This window comes from Monopterus albus, unplaced genomic scaffold, assembly GCF_001952655.1.
Source record: "Monopterus albus unplaced genomic scaffold, M_albus_1.0 scaffold126.1, whole genome shotgun sequence".
In the NCBI taxonomy this organism is placed as follows: domain Eukaryota; kingdom Metazoa; phylum Chordata; class Actinopteri; order Synbranchiformes; family Synbranchidae; genus Monopterus; species Monopterus albus.
In genome coordinates, this window is record NW_018128006.1 from 1,060,434 (window position 1) to 1,082,844 (window position 22,411).

At 41.1% G+C, this 22,411-nt stretch overlaps 1 protein-coding gene across 3 annotated transcripts in view; it reads right to left on the reverse strand.

Moving 5' to 3' along the window:
• hdac7a (histone deacetylase 7a) overlaps nucleotides 1-22,411 on the reverse strand; it is a 58,684-nt gene that overhangs the window by 2,983 nt on the left and 33,290 nt on the right. For 2 of the 3 annotated variants that reach the window (XM_020612603.1, XM_020612601.1), the window contains exons 3-25: nucleotides 18,673-18,863; nucleotides 18,413-18,503; nucleotides 17,660-17,780; nucleotides 17,360-17,460; nucleotides 16,152-16,274; nucleotides 15,830-15,939; nucleotides 15,087-15,188; nucleotides 14,376-14,547; nucleotides 13,257-13,465; nucleotides 12,371-12,574; nucleotides 11,370-11,601; nucleotides 10,858-10,991; nucleotides 10,110-10,230; nucleotides 9,663-9,712; nucleotides 8,997-9,104; nucleotides 7,476-7,531; nucleotides 7,154-7,241; nucleotides 6,871-6,990; nucleotides 6,683-6,780; nucleotides 2,234-2,352; nucleotides 1,735-1,868; nucleotides 894-975; nucleotides 40-178 (exon numbers count right to left, since the gene is read on the reverse strand). In XM_020612603.1, the coding sequence (XP_020468259.1) occupies nucleotides 40-178; nucleotides 894-975; nucleotides 1,735-1,868; nucleotides 2,234-2,352; nucleotides 6,683-6,780; nucleotides 6,871-6,990; nucleotides 7,154-7,241; nucleotides 7,476-7,531; nucleotides 8,997-9,104; nucleotides 9,663-9,712; nucleotides 10,110-10,230; nucleotides 10,858-10,991; nucleotides 11,370-11,601; nucleotides 12,371-12,574; nucleotides 13,257-13,465; nucleotides 14,376-14,547; nucleotides 15,087-15,188; nucleotides 15,830-15,939; nucleotides 16,152-16,274; nucleotides 17,360-17,460; nucleotides 17,660-17,780; nucleotides 18,413-18,503; nucleotides 18,673-18,819 (2,861 nt within the window). In that variant the 5' untranslated portion in view covers nucleotides 18,820-18,863. The remainder of the gene's footprint in view (nucleotides 1-39; nucleotides 179-893; nucleotides 976-1,734; nucleotides 1,869-2,233; nucleotides 2,353-6,682; nucleotides 6,781-6,870; nucleotides 6,991-7,153; nucleotides 7,242-7,475; nucleotides 7,532-8,996; nucleotides 9,105-9,662; nucleotides 9,713-10,109; nucleotides 10,231-10,857; nucleotides 10,992-11,369; nucleotides 11,602-12,370; nucleotides 12,575-13,256; nucleotides 13,466-14,375; nucleotides 14,548-15,086; nucleotides 15,189-15,829; nucleotides 15,940-16,151; nucleotides 16,275-17,359; nucleotides 17,461-17,659; nucleotides 17,781-18,412; nucleotides 18,504-18,672; nucleotides 18,864-22,411) is intronic. The other variant, XM_020612604.1, reaches the window with a different exon arrangement.

Here is a 22,411-nt window from a genome sequence, read left to right on the forward strand (position 1 = left end):
AGTGAAAGTGTGATGTTAGTGAACATGTGTGTGTTGTACCTCTTGTTGGAGAGGGCTCCTACTGAGAGCGAGGCCAACGCATTAACAGCATCTGCTTCCTCACAGTCTCTTCTCTGAACAGCCAGGTAGGACATACCCACTGATGCACTGTGAGCCTTCACACTTTGCCAGTACTGACCTGCAACACATACACTTGCTATCATGTTAACGCCACACCAATGTGGATCCTCTTCTGATTTCTGTGTCGTATCCAGAGGCTACGTGTTGATACAACAGTAACCCCTCATTTCCACCAGGTGCAGCTGCATCGTGTTCTGTCTGCGATGTGGTTTAGATCTGTCCTCTGTGCGCCTGCATCCCCCAACAAGAGTGTCTGTGGAGTGGCTCGCTGTGGTGCTGATTCTTTGTGTAGGTTATCTGTCCTTGTTTTTGAGCTTCTACAATTGATAGGCTTTGTAGTTAAATTGTTTCTTTTTTGTCTGTTTTGTTTATTGTTCTTATTTCCTACCACATTGACTACTGCAAAGACTACAGTTTAGTTAACGATTAAACTTAACAATTATAGTTAAGCCATTATGAAACCCAGATCAAAGATTTGTGGCTGTGTTTCAGTTGTTAAAAACACATTCACCCCCATACTTATTTTGAAGGTTGTTTCAGGGGAAAGCACCAAAGCTCCCTGATTGGTGGGTTGAACTTTTGTCAACAGCATCCCAGAAGCAGCATCATAAACTGTATGCACATACAAAAAAGACGAGTGGGGAGCCACACCTGGGACATGTCTGAGACATGTTGCAGGTGCACCAGGTAAAAATAAGGGGTAAGAAGAAGGCAGAGAAGAAAAAGAATAAACATAACACTCAGTGGACTTTTACAGTGTTAGTGCTGCTCACTTTGTATCTGTATGACAGTCTGCAAGGAATGGACTGCATTAGCGTTGGGCTTCTGGAGTAAGACTTCTTCTGGCAGTGGATCCTATAGTACAGAGAGGCAGGCAAGAAGACACAAACCTTCAGACTGGCATCTTTTCAGTGGTTAAATGCTTAGTTAAGAAGTGACTAAAGACATAAGATCTATATTAATACTGTTATCAGAAAGCAACTTTCTACCAGGGCTGTAGTTAAGTCACTCAACCCCAAGTCCAAGTCAAGTCTCGAGTCCCAGGTGTTCCAATCTGAGTCAAGCCCAAGTCACCAAAGACTAATCCAAGTCGGGTCCGGGTCAAGTCCCCATTACCCCAGTCAGAGTCATCAAGGTCTACATTAATAAAAACAACTGACACAGCTCTCATTATGTTATATTCTAAACTTTCTAACAGTGTTTGGCATCACTTTATTACTCAGCTATTTGATGCATAAAAATAATTTACAGAAAAGTGGAGTGTACACTTCAGTGGAAGTGTGCCGTATACAGCAAGGTGCAGGTGAACACGTTTTAATATCAGTATCTTATGCCAAATTATTTTGGCCTATTACAAAAAAGTCAATGTCTCCAACTTTCAAGTCTGAAAGCGGTCAACACTTGAGTCAAGTCTCAGTGCTCAAGTCCAAGTCAAATCACAGGTTTGGTTTGTAAATTTCTCTGATGTTCCCCAGACTTCTCTTTTCCCCTGGCTTTCAAACCCCCTTATAGTCCAAAAATTCAAATTCCACAAGCACTCAAAATAGGTGCTTCCCTCATCTGTTGGTTACACACAGACCTTTAAAAACAACTCCACTGGCCAGCATACCCTACCTGTATGCCCAGGAGGGCACTGACACAGGCTTCAGAAGCATCACAGATAGCTGTGAGGTCGTGACCTCCCTCAAGGGACAAAACCAGACGACCCCCTGCTAGAGACATCAGCTGGCGGGTTAGGAAGCTGAAACCTGTGATAGACAAACACACATCGAAATGTTCACATCACGTATGAACCATGCAAGGCAGTAAGAGCCAAGCAGGTACGCTGCAATCATGAGACCACTTACCATATATTTTTACCTCGTGGGTCCTCCCACAGCAGTATACTAACTACTAACTCCTATAATTATGGCTGCATTAGTGATTAAGTGAGGTATAGAGAAGGCACAGCTCCTCCTTTTAGTCCGAGCTTGACAGAAGTAATAATATTAGTATCTCTGAATATCCACAGGTCCATAAAATATAGTTCTTATTGACATTCCTTGCTAAAAAAAAGACCTTGGTAAAGGCTAAAAGGCAGACTATGCAGTCTGTGGTAGAGAACTGTGCTTACATTTAGCTGTGACTTTGTATCCTCCCAGAGGAGCAGGGTTGCCCTCGGCAGCATCAAACCCAGCCGACACCAGCACAACATCCGGGGAGAACTCCTGGGCGATGGGCATCACCACAGACCTGTAGGGACACAAACACACAGGCCACTGTAACTTCAAGAGACTGGGAAGAGAAGACATGTCTGTATCCTCAGTCCTTAAACGTCTTTTAAGTGTTGTGAAAAGGAACAGCAACATCACACCGTGGTAAACACTTTACTGTCCCAGCATTTTTGGAATGTGTTTGCAGCATCAGGATTGAAGTGAGTGTTTATTTTGAACAAAAAATAAAATTGAAGCATCACCTCAAATAATGTGCTGCTGTATTGTTTTCATTGTAATACAGGACACAGATGATTTACACATCACTATTTTCAGTTTTAATTTTGATTTTACATATTGTCCAAACCTTTTCTTTAATTTGGGGTTGTGTACAGCACAACTCCAATAATAGAAGGAGAGAAAACTGAGCTTTTTACATACTGTAGAAAGAGAGTAGAATAACACAACAGGAAGAAGAGCTCCTACACAAGTTTCAGTGACAACTTTTGAAATCTGCACTCTGGGATTTTAAAACAATCAGCATTGTGGAAGTAATTCTATTCATTAACTTTCCAGAGGTTTAACACATAAATTATCTGTAGTTCTCTCCAACTATGTAAATGTTATAAGAAAGAAAGAAAGTCACTTTTGGCTTTTCCCGTTTTAGGGATCGCCACAGCGAATTGTCACACTGACGACTCGCATGTTGACACGTGTTTTATGCCGGATGCCCTTCCTGACACAACCCTGACTAGAACCCGGGGCGCAGCGGCGAGAGCACTGCGCCTTAACCACTAGCCTACCAGGGACGGCTGACTATGTAAATGTTATAAAAGTGCATAAACTCTGCAGTCAGCAGTGAAAATACTGTGGAGGACACACTGGCTGTAACAACATTATCACTGAGACATCCAACAGCACATTTAAGCCACTGGTATGGCAAAACACATTTGTGTTGAATCTGGCCTATCTCAGCTTATTCAAAGCTCAACAAATCACTTTAACTTGGATTCATGTCATCAATACACTCATGAAAACTGCCTGCACTATTCAGTGGTAGCTTTTTTCAATGCTTACTGGGTATTTCCACAATGGGCGGTCTCCCGGAGATGACATGTATTAATGATCAAATCTAAAATAGCCATTAGTGGAAGTGGAAGCAAGCTGACAAAGGACCATTGTTTCTTTGCTGGAGAGGCTGCAAAGTTTTGACCAAGGCAAGTCTGTGTGACTAAATTACATTGTTTTGCCGGCTCTTTTAGCAGCTCTGTGTTTCTTGCAGACATTAAACGATTGAGGAGTTCCTTATTACTATTGTTAGGAAGAGAGTGGTGCTGCCCCAAGTCAAAGAGAAGCTCGACTCTGGGGCTTGATGATGTCGGCTGACTTCAAAGCCAGAGTGTGCGAGTCTGTTTCCCATTAGAAGCTTGTCACTCCTCTCACATCACTGACAACACAGGGAAAAGAGGAAAAGCAGGCCATCTGGGATCCATTTACCTTTATTATTCTGCCTGGGGACTTAGGAGACCGTCATCCCACCCCTTCATGCACACACATGAACATATCCAAACACATACTACTGTCATCACTGTATGCATATGGACAACAGGGGCTCACAGACAAAAATTAGAATACACATAGATAAAACACACACAACAAATAAAGCACAAATACATCCTACACCTAACCTACACCACACACCTAACCACAAAACCCAATTCCACCTGCCCTGTAGACTCATCAGAGCTGCTGCACTCCACCCAGAAGGAGTCAAGACAAACTACTGGGAATATGGCAGTAAAGCGTGAGGGCGGAGGAGAGGAGGGGATGCTTATTAAAGATCAATGAAAGGACAAATGTGTCTGTGGGATTGTGGAGATCGCGGAGATGGTAAAGAAGGTGGGTCAGTGTATAGGACAAGATGAAAATGCATTAGAGCTCCCACACTGAAGTTGAAGCACTCAAACTTTAACCCATAAGATCTATTCCACTAAATGGCTTGTACACTGTTTTTTCCACAGATCATTCAATGTTTTCACACTTTCTTACACTATGTTCACACTGCAAGTTTTAGTGCTCAATTCAGATTTTTTTTTTCTATATCTGATGTGTATCTGTGGCCAAGATCAGCCTCCAATCTGAACCAATCATGGCCCTGATGTGACCGCAGGAGAACAACAAACCAGCACAAGCAGCATGCAGTTCATAGATGTAAGCATAAAAGTCAGCAGTATGGAGGTCATGGGTGTGAGTCTGTACACACTCATTTTTTAAGGTATTGTGTAATGGGAGTAAGCGAGTGTTATGAATAGGAAAAGAATGAAGAGAAGGAACGCGTATGGTGTCATTACGGCTTCCCGCCAGCGCATATTATTGGGGAAGTTGCTCGAGAGCGACATAAAAGTCGCATTCGAGTCACAATGTTGTTCAAACTGAGGTCGCATTTTTAAAAATCTGATTTGTATAGGATTTAGAACCACATACTGGAGTGGCCCATATCAGAACTGTTCAAACTGCCATGAATAAAGTCTGATCTGGGTCTCATAGGGTCCAAAAATATCAGATTTGGGTCACTTCAGCCCATTGTGTGAACATAGTCTTAGTTACAATGGAGTGCATGGTGCACAAGTTGTGGGTGGGAGGCCAGGGCCTTTTCAAGTATGACTCCATGAAAGGAAAAATGCTTTTTCTGTGCCGTCTGCTGCATCCAGTTCAAGTTGTGCCTGGAATCTGTGGTCCCAAATCACATCCCATCTTAAAATTCATTTTATTTTCTGTAACTGTGTTGACAGTTATCTGAAAAGTGTTGATGTACTATGCTCTCACCATCTGGGTCTCCAGGCAGATTGAAAACAGAGAAGTAAAATGTCTATTAAATCCAGATTTGAAAACTAGGCCATATGATTTGCATTATGCAATAAAAAAAATATCCTCTGAACCAGTTTTTCCTTTCCTTTGAACTTGAGGCACACCCCTCTCAATTCTTTTTTAGATCTGTAGAGACTGGTTCAACTCAATTTAATTAAATACTTTCTAAAACATATTTTGGTCTCCTTTATCACCTAGGGTCTCTGGCTTTAACATCTACAGCTCCACGAATGAACAGTATATGTTTGAAAAAATCTCACAGTGAATTTATATGATTGTGTTTCATTAGAAGTACACAGTGATGACACCAACTAAACACACTGAGGCAGATAATTGCTAAAGCCATCTGCCTGTTTTGTTATTTCAGCAGTCTCTGATTTATGGACCACCCACCTGATGGGTGTATGCGTGAGAGTGCATACTTGTGCATATGCATGCTTGTATGTATGCCCCCCACCCCTCTCCTTTACGTCGGCGACATTGCCACTGTGCCCCTTTTCCAGTAACAATGTGGTTGCCCATGTTTTCGTGGGGTTGGCTGCACCAGACAGCCAAAGCCCACACTGCTGATCCTTTACTGATGCCACACACCCACCAGTGACTATTATCCAACCCACAAGCAGGAGGTAGCAGTCTGCAATGTGTCAAACACAAGACCTAGAGACCATTTATTGTAAAGTTCTGAGGGAACCCAGGAGCACCGCACACGTGCTCTCCAAATGACAAGGATTATTAATTACGCAAGAAGTGCGTCAGCGACAGAGTGAAGCTGGGCCCCTGATCGGCCTATGTGTTTGTTGTGGCTCAGTGTAAAGGAAGTGAGAGAAACTGTCTGATTCCAGCTCAGATGAAAATCCTTATTCTGATCAATAAAAACTGGAACACAGACAGTGACAAAACCTTTGGGACAGTGGACTAAATGTAGGCTATTTTTGATTTTGTTTAACCTGTCACATTTCACACTTAAAACACAAAGATGAACTATCTGCTCTCCTTAATACTGGCCTTACTTTGTCAGCATGCTAAAACAGCAACAACTGAAAATGATTGTATCCATTGTGTCTGCATTTAGGCTCAGTCCCACTGCCCCTAGTTCTCTGTTTTGTGCATTCATATGTAGTGGTAGGGGTGTCCCAGTTCTCTTTAGGACTGAATGGTAGGGCAAAGTGGTACACAGGCCTTCAAACAGAGGGTTTTCACAGGCAGAGTCAAAACTGAGTGGCTTGAAGCACTACAACAATAGTTACCTGCAGTCAGTGCTACACACCTCAAACAAATCCAGCAATGTTCCCTGGTGTCAAAAACATATTCCTGTCCTTACATTTTTGTTATGAGATGATGTTTATCACTGCAGTATAGTTGCACAGGGAGCAATGAAGCCTTCTGGAGGTTTGTAAAAGAACAACTGAGACTTTGTCAGTTTTTCTTTTGTCACTGATATGTATCTCCACTTTTTCTCATAAGCTTGTGTTACGTTTCAACAGAGCAGTAGTAGTTTCTACCTGAATGCAGCGAGGTACTCAGCATCTCCCATGGGTGGGTCCAGTCCTCCTGTCCATGCTACATTCACATTGAAGCCCTCACCTGCTCCAGAACCAACCTAAAACCGAACATTTTGTTCAAAACGGACTTCATTCTTGTGGTACAATTACTCAGAACAGGGCTACAAAGCGTGCAGGATGTCACCCACCTCAGTTGGTGACCCGCTGCCAGGGAAAAAATTCCCATTGTCATAGCGGTGAAGCGAGATGTAGAGAACACTGGGGTCGCTGTAGAACACTTCCTGGGTGCCGTTACCATGGTGAACATCCTAGTAACAGGATGAAGGAAGACATATCATACATAGCAACACCACAGAAGATCCATTCACCACAAAGAACTGTTGTTCTAAGTACACACAATAGGAATATTGGAGGAATTTCACAGTAGGTGTTCAACAGCAGTATGAGGCCACAGTTAACAGTCCATCTTACCCAGTCAACTATTAGGATCTTGCTAACACTGAGCTTGTGTTGGAGCTGCTTGGCAGCTATGGCCACAGAGTTGAAGTAACAGAACCCCCTGTTGAGACAGACACAGTGGATACCAGTACAGAAAATGGTAATCACTTAATGAATGCTGAAGGTCCTATAACTTGTTATTTTTCTTCACTGTATCATGAGTGATGTATATTCATAAGATGCTTGGAAAGGCTCTGTGGCTGTGGGTTGGCAGTCAGTCAGAAATGTGAGCTTATGTTCAGATTTAATTCATTGTTGATGAGCACACACACACACACACACCATGTACACTTACATAGGACTGGAGGGGTCTGCGTGATGCCCGGGAGGCCTGACCACAGCAAAGCCATTCTAAGCAGAAGAAGAAGAGCTGTTAATCAGAGTTTTACTGTATATGTACTGCTGAGAAACTACAATCTCTGAATGTTTTACAACATACTGGGACACAGATGAATTTCAGATTTACTTCATATTTAACTTCACTATTTTAAAAGCCACTAGTCTGAACTTTCAATTTACTATCACAATCATTAAAAGTCATTAATACATAACCTCAAATGCATTATGGCAAAGCAGAGACAATGGAGGCCATTCAAATCTGTTTATACTGTATACATTCTCTATGTAGCACGAAAACCTAATGGCTTTTCTGAAGTGGACTGGTTGTACTGTAGCAGTCAGTGGTGTAAAGTACATTTACTCAGAACTGGTGTATTTAAACCCAATTTTAGGATATCTGTACTTTGACTATTTTCATTTTCTGCTACTTTATACTTTGATTTCACTACATTTTAGAGACAAATATTGTACTTTTTACTGCATTATATTTATTTGATTACTTTAGTTTCTAGTTCATTTTCATATTAATAAAACAAAATACAGTATAATTGTAACACTTTATCGGTACCCAGCACTAACTCAAATTATAAGCATATAATGTTGTTACCAGCTGCAACATTAGATGTGACATACACAGTAATGCATCAAAACATAATAAACGTTCATGTGAAATGTGCCATTCTGCATAATGAGTATTTTTGGTTCTTTAAGTATACTTTTATACTTCTGAATGCAGGACTTTTAATTTTAAGTATTTTACACTGTAGAATTGCTACTTTTATTTAAGTAAACAATCTGAGTATTTCTTCCACCACTGATTGTACTATAGTTGGAGCGTATTGGCCGTGTACAGCAGTGCTCAGTACAAATCAAGCCTTAGGGGGGTGTTTGTTGTTTTTTCATCCTCTGCCTGCCTTGTACTTTTTTGGGGGGAATAAAAACCTCTTGCCAGTTGTATATTTACACCTGACCAATTAGAATAAACCCAAACAACGTCATGTTTATTCCAGACTCTAATCATTGTGAGCAGGACCAGGAAGAATATTTAGGCCATAAATGGGCAGGAAAACACTTCTCTGAAATCCACTCATCTTTTAGGTCCTAGAAGTCGTCATATTAGAACAAAACCCTGGTAGCAGTGGATACAAACTCTAGAATTACTTCACAATAACGCGAGGTCCCAAACTATTTATGGGGACACATCTTGGTGTATTATTGCTTTCATATCCTCGTGTGGGGCAAATGGTCAATACAGTCATGTAAAAGTCTGTAGTGAGTCTTGACTTTAATGTGATTTGGAATAATTCATCTCTAAACTTGAATTTGTCCGTTATTTCTAGGGAAGACTATGTTATGTAAGGAAGATGACTCAAACAAGAAACTGCTACAGAAATGAAAAAAATGAGGCTGAGGCAACTAAATGTATCCTCACTGTTTTGCCGCTAGTGTCAAATGACAGCAGGGTGCTGTCTCTCACCTTCAGCTCTCCTTTGGCCACTCTGAAGGCCAGCTCCACAACATTGCCTGCCGCCAAGCGCGACGCAGTAGAGGTGTGTGACTCGTTCCAGATGGTGTCATTATCAACCTACCGATCGGAATGATTAACTGATAAAAACATACATCTATCTACACTTATGTGTAAGTGTGGAACTGTTAAGAATATTTGTTGCTGAATTAATCCTGAGAAGAATGAAACCAATCCACACCTGTCATGTGAATAAAAATGCCAGCTTTCCTCTTCCATTTCGAGGGCAGATCTATATTTCCTAGTTCCTCTACATTCTGTTTTTTTTCTGCTGTTTGTTCACAAACTGGAATGAGTGTCTATCTGGCCTTGACAAAGAATTATGAGGAGTTTCTTTTATCCTTTGTCACGGACATATTGTTCTCGTTAATCTGACTTGTCATGGTCTGACATGGACTGTCAGGCAGTTGTTAGCAATGGGTCAAGCAAACTCTCTTTTACTCTTTAATATCCTCTTTTTATGTCCGTCTCTTGTGATTTTCTTTGTTGCTCTTCTTTGAAACTGTATCAACTTTCATCAATGCTATGACTGTGATGAACTGTACAGCATTCATAAGCTTTGGAGAATTCTGATCAAAAATGGAGTTGCATTAGCTTGTACTGCATCTTTTCTCTTACCCCTACTCCCCCACATGGTAACATCACAAACATTCTTTGAGAGAGGATTCCTGAGGAAACAGAAGCATAGAAATTATTTATTCATTAACATATATTTAACTTTTTTTCAATACAATACGGATATACTCTGAAGATGAATGAAAATTAAAGGCATAGGTTGACCTTTCAAAATCCCCCAAATTAGATAATTCATGGTATGTGAGAACCGTTGGTACACTACGCTACACTACATGATTTTCATTTTTTATAAACTTAATTAAATGAACAGTTCAAGGACAAAAATACAAACACTTTTTGTCAGAATAGCAGAATAAGATAAAGCTTTAATTCTGTTGTAGAGAAGAACTGGACATCATTGTTTTGATGCTCCTGGTCATGTTTAATTTGGCTTCAAATAAAAGTACATGTTTAGAGTTCTCAAATCTGTCAGTCTGATGTGTAGCATACCAGCCAGTTTGCGGTTATCCAGTTTGAGTCTGTTGAGTGGGTTGGTGCCGTAGAGCAGCACGTGGCGCTCTGTGTGGACAGACTGCAGCTCCTCCAGAGTGGCTTTACGACCTCGAATGCTCTATAGAGACACAGCGTTTTTAATCTCTTGCACTTTGTCACTGTAAAAGAAGGCAACTACAGTACATGGTAGAAGGTCAGGACCATGACATTACACATATATCATATCCATATGGAGAATATGTAATGAATAATAATCTTAAATAGACAGCCAGATTCTGTTCCAACACGATCTCATGTACTGTACCTGTAAACTCATGCTTTTTATTTCCAGAGAGACAAAGTCTAAATTTTGTCAGTAGGTTAGAAAGTGATTTAAATAACATTTGTTAAATTTCTGCCCCATGTCATCATTCACATGAGATGTGAACAGACAAGAAGCAGAAAGACAATATCAGTGTCCAGGTTAATTAGCATCTCCTCAACAACACTGCTGATGCCAGACTACTATCATCTGTATGTGTGTCTTTTTGTGTTCGTGTGGACAAATTTTAGTTTGATACTATCATTGTGAGACATTGCGAAGACAACAGGGTGAATTTTGCAGGGTTAGAATTAGGTTTAGGTTAAGGGTTGGGGTTAGACATGTTAGAGTAAGGGGCTAGGAAATGCATTATGCCAATGTGTGTCCTACAACTATAGAAATGTGTGTGTTTGTGTGTGCACGCAGACTTGTGTCACACTGTACCTCACACTGTCCTCTGAGTCCTCTCTCCTGTAGTCGAGACCAGATGCTCTGTATCCTCCCAGCATGCTCTGGGTGGCTGCTGTTGTCTCCACATGTACACTGATGCTTCAGCATTTGAGAATCATACACCAGGCCTTCTCACACATACACACAGACACACACAAAGGACTGAGCTCAATTTTTTGAACTGCCTGCCTTACTAGTTAACCCACTGTCTCATTTGCTTAATCCAGACACTAAAAGAAATGAACAACCATGTGTTGTTAGAGGAGGGAGTTACGGTATGTGCTGAAATTATTCCTTGACAAGACCAGCAATTTCCTGGAGAGGAACCAGTGGACCCTTAAGACCTGACTGATGTCAGTTTTCTCATCTGAATCTTGGCAACAATGTGATTAAGCATATTTCCAAAAATGCCACACTACTGTATTCCTTGTATTCCATAAGAGAGCACCCTGTATTTGAAATGTACACATACCTATTATATTACTATGTAAGCACGTCTGACTCACCAGTGGTGAAGCGTGGTTTGCTGCTGGTATCCTGTGTAGCCAAGCTCAGGGGTTTCTCAGGCAGAGTGAGAGAGGTGGAGGCTGGGGATGACTGCGTACGTGACAGGGGGCGATGGACGCCCAACCCACTACCAACCCCGCCACTGCCGCTGCTGCGTAACACAGGTACGGCCAGGGTCTCCATCTGTCGATGCAGCTGCTGCAGCTGCTTTTGCTGTTCCCACAGCAATGACTATAGAAAAAGCGGGGATGGGTGTGAAGTCAGATACGACTCAAAGTTAACCATAAACATAAGTGTTAAAGACAAACATGTTGAACAGAAGCTGTGGAACGCACAGGGGCCTTAGTCTAAACCACAAAGTCCTGGTCAGTGTTGGTGCTCAAAGCATATGCACCCGTATATCCCTGTAAAACCCACTAAGTGATGTGTTAGCTGACAGTCACAGAATGTCCTCCAGCTTAAAATGTGAGATTGTTTTATTTGGCACATCTGATCTGAGCTGTACCATCAGGTCAATCTGGGTCCGTCACTGTCAACTATACTGCTCTGAATATGGAGGCAACTTTTAAATCTGATCTCTTCCTTAATAGTTGAGGTATTAAAACCATTCAATCCCGTTTCCTGCACCTCACCTTGGAAACATCAGTGACTACTTTGTTTCTTCAACACTAAACTGAACTGACAACTTTTGTTGTCAAGTCTTGTTATACATTCTACCAAAGCCCAACTCCTGACTATGTGGTTAGTTTGATAAATGACTGACAAATTTACTGAAAGCAGTAATAGCTCAGCTTACAGTACACATACCCTGTCATCATTATAATGCTGAAATAGCCACTTTGATGGAATGAGTAGCTGCCAAACCACAAAACCATGCAACATCAAGTGGAAATATTAGGCTGCCATCTACAGGACTGCTGAGTGAAACAGTTGTATGGTTTTACTCCATCTATCTTCAGGCTTTCTGTGTTTCCTGTTAAAGTATACTATGTTTTCATACCTGGTTGAGTATGAGTGCATGCTGCAGATTCATTTGCTCTTTGTGGCTCTTGGAGACTATAGGGTCCACCTCCCTCAGTGACTCTGCCCTCACTCTGCTCTGATAGGTCGGCTCTGGGGGCGAAGTCCCGCCGCCATCCTCTGAGTCCATATCCTCAGAGGGTATCTGATGCAGTCTGGGCTTCTCACTGGACTTAGACATCAGCTGTATGCGCACATACAGAACATGTGCATTTAATTTGGCACAAATACACAAGAAATAATGAAGCCTCATAGAAATAAAAACAGAAGAATTCACAAGCAACACACTGGTGATGTAACGCTGGTGTTGTGCACTGATGTTTTTCACCTGAAATGCTGACTTAGACCTTTTTCATAAATTTCTGTTTCAGTTACCAGAAGATTTAACCAAGCTGAAGTGGTTTTGACAAGTGAGAAGAGTTTTGTGTAGGGACACAAACCTCTGCCTTTAGAGACAGAGGACAACTGCCTTTACAGTCACATATGTATCAGGTCTGAGTGTTATGACTTTTAGAAGGAGCAGATTTTTGCCTCAAATTGTTCCCTTCACGTTCCTGGAAACTCTCCCAGGCTCTCAGAGAGGTGTGCCTCAGTCTGAAAACCCCTGAAGTAAATGATGTTCTTCTAAAAAAAATAAATAAAAAGCAATACAAGCCAAAGCAAATACAACATTTGCTGCCACTAACGTGAATAAATTCACAGGCTGCAAATATAAATCTGACCTGATGCAAATGTGGAATTAAGGCAGTGATAATATGGCTGCCCTAACTGTAGCCCTAGTAAATTTATGAATGAGGTCAAAACACCAAGATACAGTAGAATCATATTTATTAATACGTTTTTATAAATGCAGAGTTTATTTAGACCTTTCCCAGGTGAGTCTGCTGTTTAAGCCTCTCCAGTAGCTGTGTGTTGTGTTGTTGCTGGAGGAAGTGTGTGTGAAGGGTCCTCGGGCTCTGGGGAAGAGGTTCTGAGCGTGTTCTGCTCAGGGGCTTGTGGGGTTGTGTGCCTCCAGGAGACAGGTGGTCTAACTGGGAGACAAACTGTAGTGGGACAGAGTCGAGGCCTGGAACTGCTGAGTGACAGAGAGAATAGGGAACAAAAAAATAATCGGTTTATGGGAGCTGAGACGGACTATCATGCACACACGCACACAAAAAAACACTAACTATTGCATAGTAAAATCAGCCCCTGCTTCCTTGTAAACTGACTGAAAATGTCATTCATGTTATAGCTTCTTTAAGTTTACAATATATGAAGGTGAACATTGGAGGTTTAGGAGCAGGACCATGCCCCTAAGGTGCACCTTCCCCTGCTACCTTCTTATAAATACTTCCACTCCCCACCTGCAGTGTGCTTTCATTTCCTGTAAAACCCTGCTGCCCTTGGCATCTATCCCGTCCTTCTGTCTGTGCTACCCACTTGTAGCTCTCATCTTCCCTCCTACTCTTTTTCCTGCTTCTTATGGGGGGTCCGCCACACCTGAGTGCTGCGTGGATTCACCAGAAGCCTTCACCCAAACTGCTCTAACAGTCACCAAGCAGCACCAGCACAAAGTTCCACGTAGGTGTGGTCCTGACTAGTGAGTGTTTATTTCCAATGTTATAACGCAAGTGACTTGGCATTTGCTGCTTTAAGAAAATAGTAAAGACACTGAACTGGAAGAGAAAAAATGCATGTGGATATGGACCAAAGTACGAAGTCTCAATACTACATAATGCTGAAGTAATTCACTTGCCGATTGATCAAAAATGATTATTATAAATATGCCCACTGGGTGGTGCTCTAACATTTCAGACAAAACAAAACCTGCCTACTCAGCGGCTTTTAATGTAATTACAGTTCTTGTGTGAGATGCATGAGTTACAAGTTCTATAAGTAAAATTTCATTATCAGTGTTTCAACAGCCTAAATTGTGGAACTTCCCAGCTTTTGCTTGAGCGCCTACTGTACATATACTGAGTGTGTGTACTTGCGTGTCTCACCAGTGAGCAGTGGTGTGTGTACCAGTCCAGAGGGCTCTAGGATGATTACAGGCAGGTGAGGGTTCAGCTGCCCAGCCTGGTCCTCTCTGCTCAGGGGGATGAAGACTTGCGAGCCTCCGGCTGTAACCACTGGCACCCGGCCGACCTTCAGAGAGGACAGCTCTCCTTCTGCCTGCAAACAGACAGATAACGTGCTAGCTGACATGATATCATAGCTTAATACAGTAGGCTAACAGTGTACATGATGTGATGAGAGAGGTTAATGGGTTCTGAAGACAAAATTTTTTGTCCAACTGATCTGACAAGAAAATTCTCAAGTCCCTCAAGTTTCAATATACAGTATTGCAAAACTCACAAGTAAAAATGTCATAGTTAATCATTTTAAGGGGACCATGCTTCCTGCATCTGATGTATTTCCTGTTTAAATCAGGATATCAGTGGGTATATTTCATTCTCTCATGTTATGTGAACTTTTTACTCAGTCTTAAAACAAGCCTTTTAATCCAGCTGCGAGTCTTTAAAACTTGTCTTTCAACATAAGAAATCTGTAAATAGACGGCCTTTATAATACAAACAAAACTGTTTACCATGCGTTTTCAAAGGAGCAGATCACTGTATTAGTTTGGTCAAAATATCACTGAACATGTTTTAGGGAAAAGATGGAACTTAATGAGTTGTTACAACAAACATCTGGTGCATTTCAGTGTTTACCCTGGCGTTGGCCGGTAACCCCAGTGTGATGGTGGGCAGAGTGGAGGGACTCTGGATGGTGAAGTTAGCTAGGGTACCATCTCTGAGCAGCAGTTTCTGGGCCTGGAAATGGCAAACATCATTACTATGCATAAATAATACATCTATATTCAGATCTGAACAGAGCTGTGCGCTTAACAATATACCTTTCTAACCTAAGCTAAGCCAGTGTCCTGTCTTGTCACACTAGGTATTCATGAGTCCAGCATCCACAGCAGGTGTGACAGATGCCATTCTGCTCTGGCTTTTGGCTGTGATTAAATGCATTATGTATCAATGGATAACAAATATTCAGTGCTCCCATACATTTTGTTGTTGCTTTAAACATGTCATTACCAGGCATCACAGCACAGTTCATGTACGTGAAACAGCTCTATTTTGTTGTTTTCCATCAAACCATGTTCTTGCTTGCTAAAATTATCGTGTTTTTTTTTACATATCAAGGACAAAAGAACCTGTCTGGATGGCAAAAAAGGAAGTATTTCCATTTATCTTTTGTCTGTCATATTTTCTCTCTAATTATCCAACTTCATTTAAGCATCGTGAATAACCATTTTCTTAAATCAGTTTTTAAAAACACTCTCAGTGTAAAAACATGGTTTATTTAAAGTGCTTTGGTTAATCTGGTGTTGAACTTCTTTTGTCAAGTAGTTAGCTTTACTTTTATTCTGAAAAGACAACATGATGTGTGATGTGTGTCTAACCTCATGTGACAGGCCGCCAGCAGATGGCAGTAGCCCGTTTTCATTGGGCAGACTGTCATTAGGAGAACTACAGCCAGAGACTGGAGTGCTACTGCTGCTGGGGGATGAGTCTGGAGAGGGAGGAGCAGCAGTACATGAGTTTAGAATAAGCTTCTTAATCATATTTAAATTATATTTGATTGTAATCATATTGCACCACATGAGGGAAACATTTTATTAATCATAGTAACAAAGGATTAAAGCCTTTAATTCACTGAAATGATCACATATTAAACAACAATAATGCATTAACACATTCATTTTTGTGAGTGTGTTTACTGACCCAGTGCATCAGGGACTCTGTGTTTGACGGTGGGCGGGGCACTCTCTTTCCGGGTGAGTGGGCTCTTGCGGGTGTTCAGGTGTTTCTTCAGCTTGTGTTTCACCTTCAGATTGGGCTCAGACGCTAACAAATTAAAGCAATGTAGGGATTTCATGTTATGTGGAAACGGTTTACTTCATCCTGCTGCTGACAGTAAAAACATAAGGTCAAGAATGTTGATTCAACCTAGATCCTCAGTTACAGCAGAAAAGGCACAGGTGTTACTCATAACATTAAAAGTGGCTCCACCACATTCATGATGGGGACAGTGAGGCAGCATGCCAGGACTCTGACAGTGAAACAACTAAATGCAATTCAGTCACCCTTAATTGTATTATATTTACAGACTGACAGCATAAACAAATATTTGAAATAAAAATAAAAGTACTGTATTAAGTATCTCATTTTCCGTCTCTCTCTAATTCACATACGTTTCACGTGTAGCCAGTTATCCCCTCAATGTGTACTGTTTGTCAGGGTTTTGGACTGTACTTTTCCCTTCTCCAAGGTGTTTCTATAGGCTCCTCTGTGTGCTTTTTGTACACCATGTGCTTCCAGTGCACAAGTGAACATGCACCTGGTATAGACATGAGCGTGAGGCTCACACCAGATGGTACACACCACACATGCTATGCTTTCAGTCTGTGCCACTGTATGAACTTGAACCACTGTGCATGTAAATATGACTGGCACAGAATCAAATATCTCAGAGTGATCAGTAATCGATCGTTGCTGTACTATACTGTAATGGGAAGAATAGCTAAACCCATAAACAGTTTCACCAGACTTCAGTGTGAAGGAAAAGGTTTGTGGTAAAAGACCAAGATTTTCCATTTGAATGCAGACATACAGAGTTGGTGAAAAGTAACTAGGTATTAAAATTGGCTATAGAACTTGTAGTATTACTGGAGTCATGATGAAAACAGTCTCTAAATAGACGATAGTAAATAGGATTTTATATTTCACACAGAAGTATGGACTTTATTACCAATTTTTAATGCCTAGTTACTTTTCACCCATCCTATAAAATTCAATATGGCACACACAAAATAAAAACTGCCACTAGTTACTGAATTTACTGAATTTCATCACATGTATCCTGGACATTTAACTTGTGATTTTTCAGTCCACACCTCTGGTTGTGTGACAGTGGATATCAGATGTCTTACCTGCTCTGCGTAATGGCGTCCCTTCTGAACCATCAGAGGAAGGCTGCAGCGGAGATGAGACCAGAGGCTGGGAGGATACACTTGGGTCTGGGCCCAGCTTCCTGGGAAAGCACAACACACAAACACACCCACACAGGTAAACAGTCATACCTCATGTGACACATGTTTATGACAAAGATTCAAGGGGTCATTTACTAATGTGCAGTAGATCGAGATGTCATATAATTAATGTGTTCATGACGCATATTTATTATTTTAATAATTTCCATTCATACTGCGTGTGCCTGCATTTTGTGCCACCTGTATGCAACAAGAGCCGGAGTCAGTGTGTTAGAGCTCGTCCTTTCCAGCTCTGCCTGTTTCCGCTTCTTAAGAATCACCTCCTGAAGTTTCTGTTTTACCAGGGAACTGGCCACTGCACCTGTCAATCAATAACACAAACAACCAATCAAAAACCTAGAAGGACTCACCAACTACTTCACTGTAAGTGTTGCATATTTGTGCAGGACTTGCGTTAGTTACTAATACTAAACTATATGACAAAGACAACTCAACAATACTGTGGGGAATATTAGCATAAACATACAGGCCATACATGCATGCATGGTTGTTACAATAGCTGATTGTATAATATGGATGTATTTGTGTGATGCAGTGTTAAGGTTTATCAGAGAGTATGCTCACTGCCATTTGTGTGTGTGTGTGTGTCTGTGTACACACAGTGATAGGAGGTGCTAGGAGTGATCAGGTCAATATTGACCCAATGACATTATGTGCACAGAGACAAAGCTATATTTAGCTCCACTGTTTTAGCTCTACTTGTTGAGCTATACTTAGCCCTCATTTCAAAGCAAACAGCTTTCAAAGAGCAGAAAGATGAGTAACATCTCTCAAAGGGGCTTTCCTGTCTGGCCATGATTAGCACTCTGGGTTATTTTTTTATAAACAGGTTTATATAAACCTTTGTTAAAATAATCAGACATAAACTGAAACTTGCACTAACATGTTAGTGTAATTGAATTTGAATGTGTGTGTGTGTGAGAACAGACTCACTCTGTTGACTTTTGTCTTTGTGTTTCAGCTGCTGCAGCTCCTGCTGTTTCTCTTGGTGTTCCTGCTCTTGCCTCCTCTGCTCCATATTAAACTACCCCCCCCCCACACACACTTGTATTATAGTGATATATATATATACAAATTGTCACACAACATCAGCACATAATATAATACAGTGAATTATATTTTTAAAGACGCCATTCAAACAGTTAACATTAGACTTAATCTAACACAAACAGGTCTCTGTTTCTATTTTTTACCCTGATTTGTTGGTGCAATTGCTGTTGAGAGAATGAGGGGCAGGGCTGAGAGGAGAATGGGGTAAGGAGTAAAGGTGGGTGCAGCGGGGTGAGGAGCGCCGTGTCCGAACCGGGGCGGATCCCCCGCTCTCCCACCCTGAGGTCCATGGGAAACAAGGCTGCACACGACACCGACACAAGCACCGAGGAATCTGGGAAAAGATGAGAAGGGAGGGGAGAGGTGTCAATTTGCTTTATCCCCACTAAGAACAGCTGATTTACACAATCCTGAACAATGGACACTTGTAAACAGTGGAAAAATGATCCGGTGTTTGGAGAAAAGTCTTATGGTTTCATATAACAGATACTTTGCAGTATCTAGCTGTAGTTGGGAAAGGCCAAGTATTCAGATTTTGTTGAAATTATTATCTATTGAGGGTTTACTAACAAGAACAATAATAGATATTAATTTGGCTTTGAATGTACAGAAAAAACCATGGCTTCATTTTGGAGCTTAGAGACAGAACAATGAGAATAGATCATGTTTGCTGGATACAAGTTATTGAAAAATAATTCAGGCTTATTTCATTGATTTGTTTGGCAGCAATGTGGCTTTTGAGGTCATGTTAATTTTTGCAACTGTCACATTTGTTGTATCAGGACTTGCACAAAGCAAAGAGATAATACAAAGATTATACTGAGATAAATAGAATGAGCCTCCAGCAGCTTTCCAAATTCTTTTTTTTACAAGATTTTTACAAGAATCATGTCAAACACTTGTGACTGAGTCAGATCAAAAGTAAAGAGAAAGTAGCCAACCACTAAGCTAACTTATCAAGATCCACTGTACATCTGGGGCAACTTGGCGGCTTGCCGAAGTGGAGAGTGCAAAATCAGTATTAGAGCCACAATAGCACATTTATGGGAAATATGCCAGGTTGAAACAAATCATAATTATCTAACAACTATGCCTTTTTAAAAGTGATATTACCTAAACACAACATCACAGCATTGCCAGTGCTATGCTAAAAAGTGGGCAGGAATGACTTGTTAAAATCAAGTCCTCACTATAGCAGACCTCACAGTATGGCTTAACTATTACCTATAATACAGTTTATTGTGTGGTCTAGTGCAGATCAAAAGTATGTGTGACTACAAATTTAGTATCCTGACTGACTAGTATAGAATTAAGTGAAAAATAACTAATAGTATCCTAACTGAGAAATTTCCACCAATCACCGAAACACGTGCCTATAAACCACACTGGACACCAAACTGCTCCAAGGACGACAATTAAAAACTGACAGTGAAACCAAAGAATAAATCCACGGCTCATAAAGAATCAAAACAAGTAAATCAGTCATGCTCCGTTACTGGGTAGAACTAACAGTACATCTAAATCAACTTTAGGTATCGCAGCTAATATCTAAACTGGTACAATATACAAGTTCTGCCTTTGTTTTCTCTGTGTTTACACAAACTCACACTACTGTAGCTGCCACTCTCTCTCCGTCTGTCTTTTGCACAGACACACACATATAGTGTATGCACATGCATTTCCATGCTCTTTGAATACTTTTGGGGCTATTTGCATTGCATGGCTGAGTCAATGGGAAAGACTGCCTCATCCAGAGCAAAAAACAGAATCCATGAAGGGAACAGATTGGGAAAAGGCTGGGGGGTGGATTCTGTCTAAGAGACACATATACACGTTTGTGCACCCATACACACACACACACACACATATGCACATGCATATTCAGAAAAATGCAAACTACCTCACACATAAACACGGAGGTACAGTATGTGTTGTACCGCACTACATTATATATTGTGGTTTTCCTAATATTCTGACCCTCTCATGTATGTAGCTGAGGAGGACAAATATAGAGACAGCTGTGAATATAATGTAGTACAACACCACCACCTTTAACATTGACCTCAATAATAGACATAATTGAATTTATACATTTATGACAATTTCACCAAAAACGAAAACATTTTGAGCTTCATAAACACAGATGTTAAGGTGGAAGTGTTGCACTGAATTTCACCAGTAGACTCAGGAACAAACAGCTTCTTACCCACAGCCGTCTCCTTACTGTACTCTGTCCCCCGTTGACTCCCCACTGCCTTCTTCTATACCACTACACACACCTCACCCCTTCTCATCTCTCCTCCTGGGACTAATGCAATACATTTCTGTTACCTGTAACACTGAAGTGACCTGTTAATCTGCACATACTCACAGCATACTGCTCTGTTATTCATTTGCACTCTGTACTGTACATATGCAGATACTGAGTATATATTTATCTTTGCACTATTTACATCCATTGAACTGTTCACTCATGTAGCTCATATTCTTATTCCATTTCATCCCATTGCACTAGTGTTTTATAAGCTTAATGTATTTTATCCATTACTTGTAATTTAAATCCATATAGACGAGTGGCTAGGATTCAGCGCTCTTGCCACTGCGGCCCGAGTTCGAGTCAGGGTTGTGTCAGGAAGGGCATCGTCAGTGTAACAATTCGCTGTGGCGACAACAGGAAAAAACCAGAAGTGACATTCAATCACTTGGTAATTTAAATCCATAAAGTCTGTTGTATATTGTACATTACCCTACATATCTTAGTGGAAATATCAACTGTACATATCTATTGGTAAATTAGTACCGAGTGTACATACTGTAGATACCGCGCACTCTGCTCTGCTGTTATTGCCCTTCTGATTAGATGCTAAACTGAATTTCATTGCCTTGTACTTGTACATGTGTAATGACAATAAAGTTGAACTTATCTATACAGTTGAACAGGTGTACCTGATAAAGTGGCCGGTCAGCGTATATACACATACTGATGCGTACACTTTAAAAAAGGCCACATACAAACCTTCAGAAAAACAGAGCCAACACACACACACACACACACACACACACACACACACACAGTAAAGACATTTACACACACATACACAGCTGCACACACAAAACAGGCTTGAGCAAATACCTATTGCTCAAACCTGCCCTGACAGTTAAATTAAAACTTTAAGCGCGCACACACACACACACACACACACACACACACAGAGCGTGCCTTGAAATAACTTGGTGTGACATCATTTCTGTGCTGTTGCGCCTGGTGCTCAGATGCCAGGCTGCAATGTGTAAAGTAAATAGGCTCGACTGAGATGCACTGCGCCTCGCCTGGAAAAGGGACGAGGGGAGGAGGCAGCAACAGGGGGCGGTAACAAAGAGCCGCAGACAAGACGACTGTTTAGGAGCTCTCGACCAAACTTCAGTCTGTACAGGAAATCACAGAAACAACCGTGTCCCATTGGATCTGGTCCAGATTTAATCAATGTCATCAAACCAAACTTTTCAGTTCATTGTTTTAATGATGTTCTTCTTCAGCTAGGCCCATTTAGACTGCCATGGCGTCACCTCTGTACAGATGTTATTTTAAGAATCTTCCCATCCTGCTTACCAAAGGCTTTGCAGCCTACAATCAAAGATCGACTATGTGTGGGTTCAACAAACAAATGTTGATATTCTTGTACTTTCAGAAACTTGGCTAACTACTAAATTAGGCAATTCCATTGCACTTGAAGGATTCAATGTATTTTGCTATGACAGGTCTACTAGAGAGGGAGGTGTGGGAATTTTTGTGGAAAAAAAATGCTTTCTTGTCACTCGTTAATTCTGTGTCTGGAGCAAAGTCTTTTGAATTTCTAGGCATAAATGTCTCTTTATGAAAAG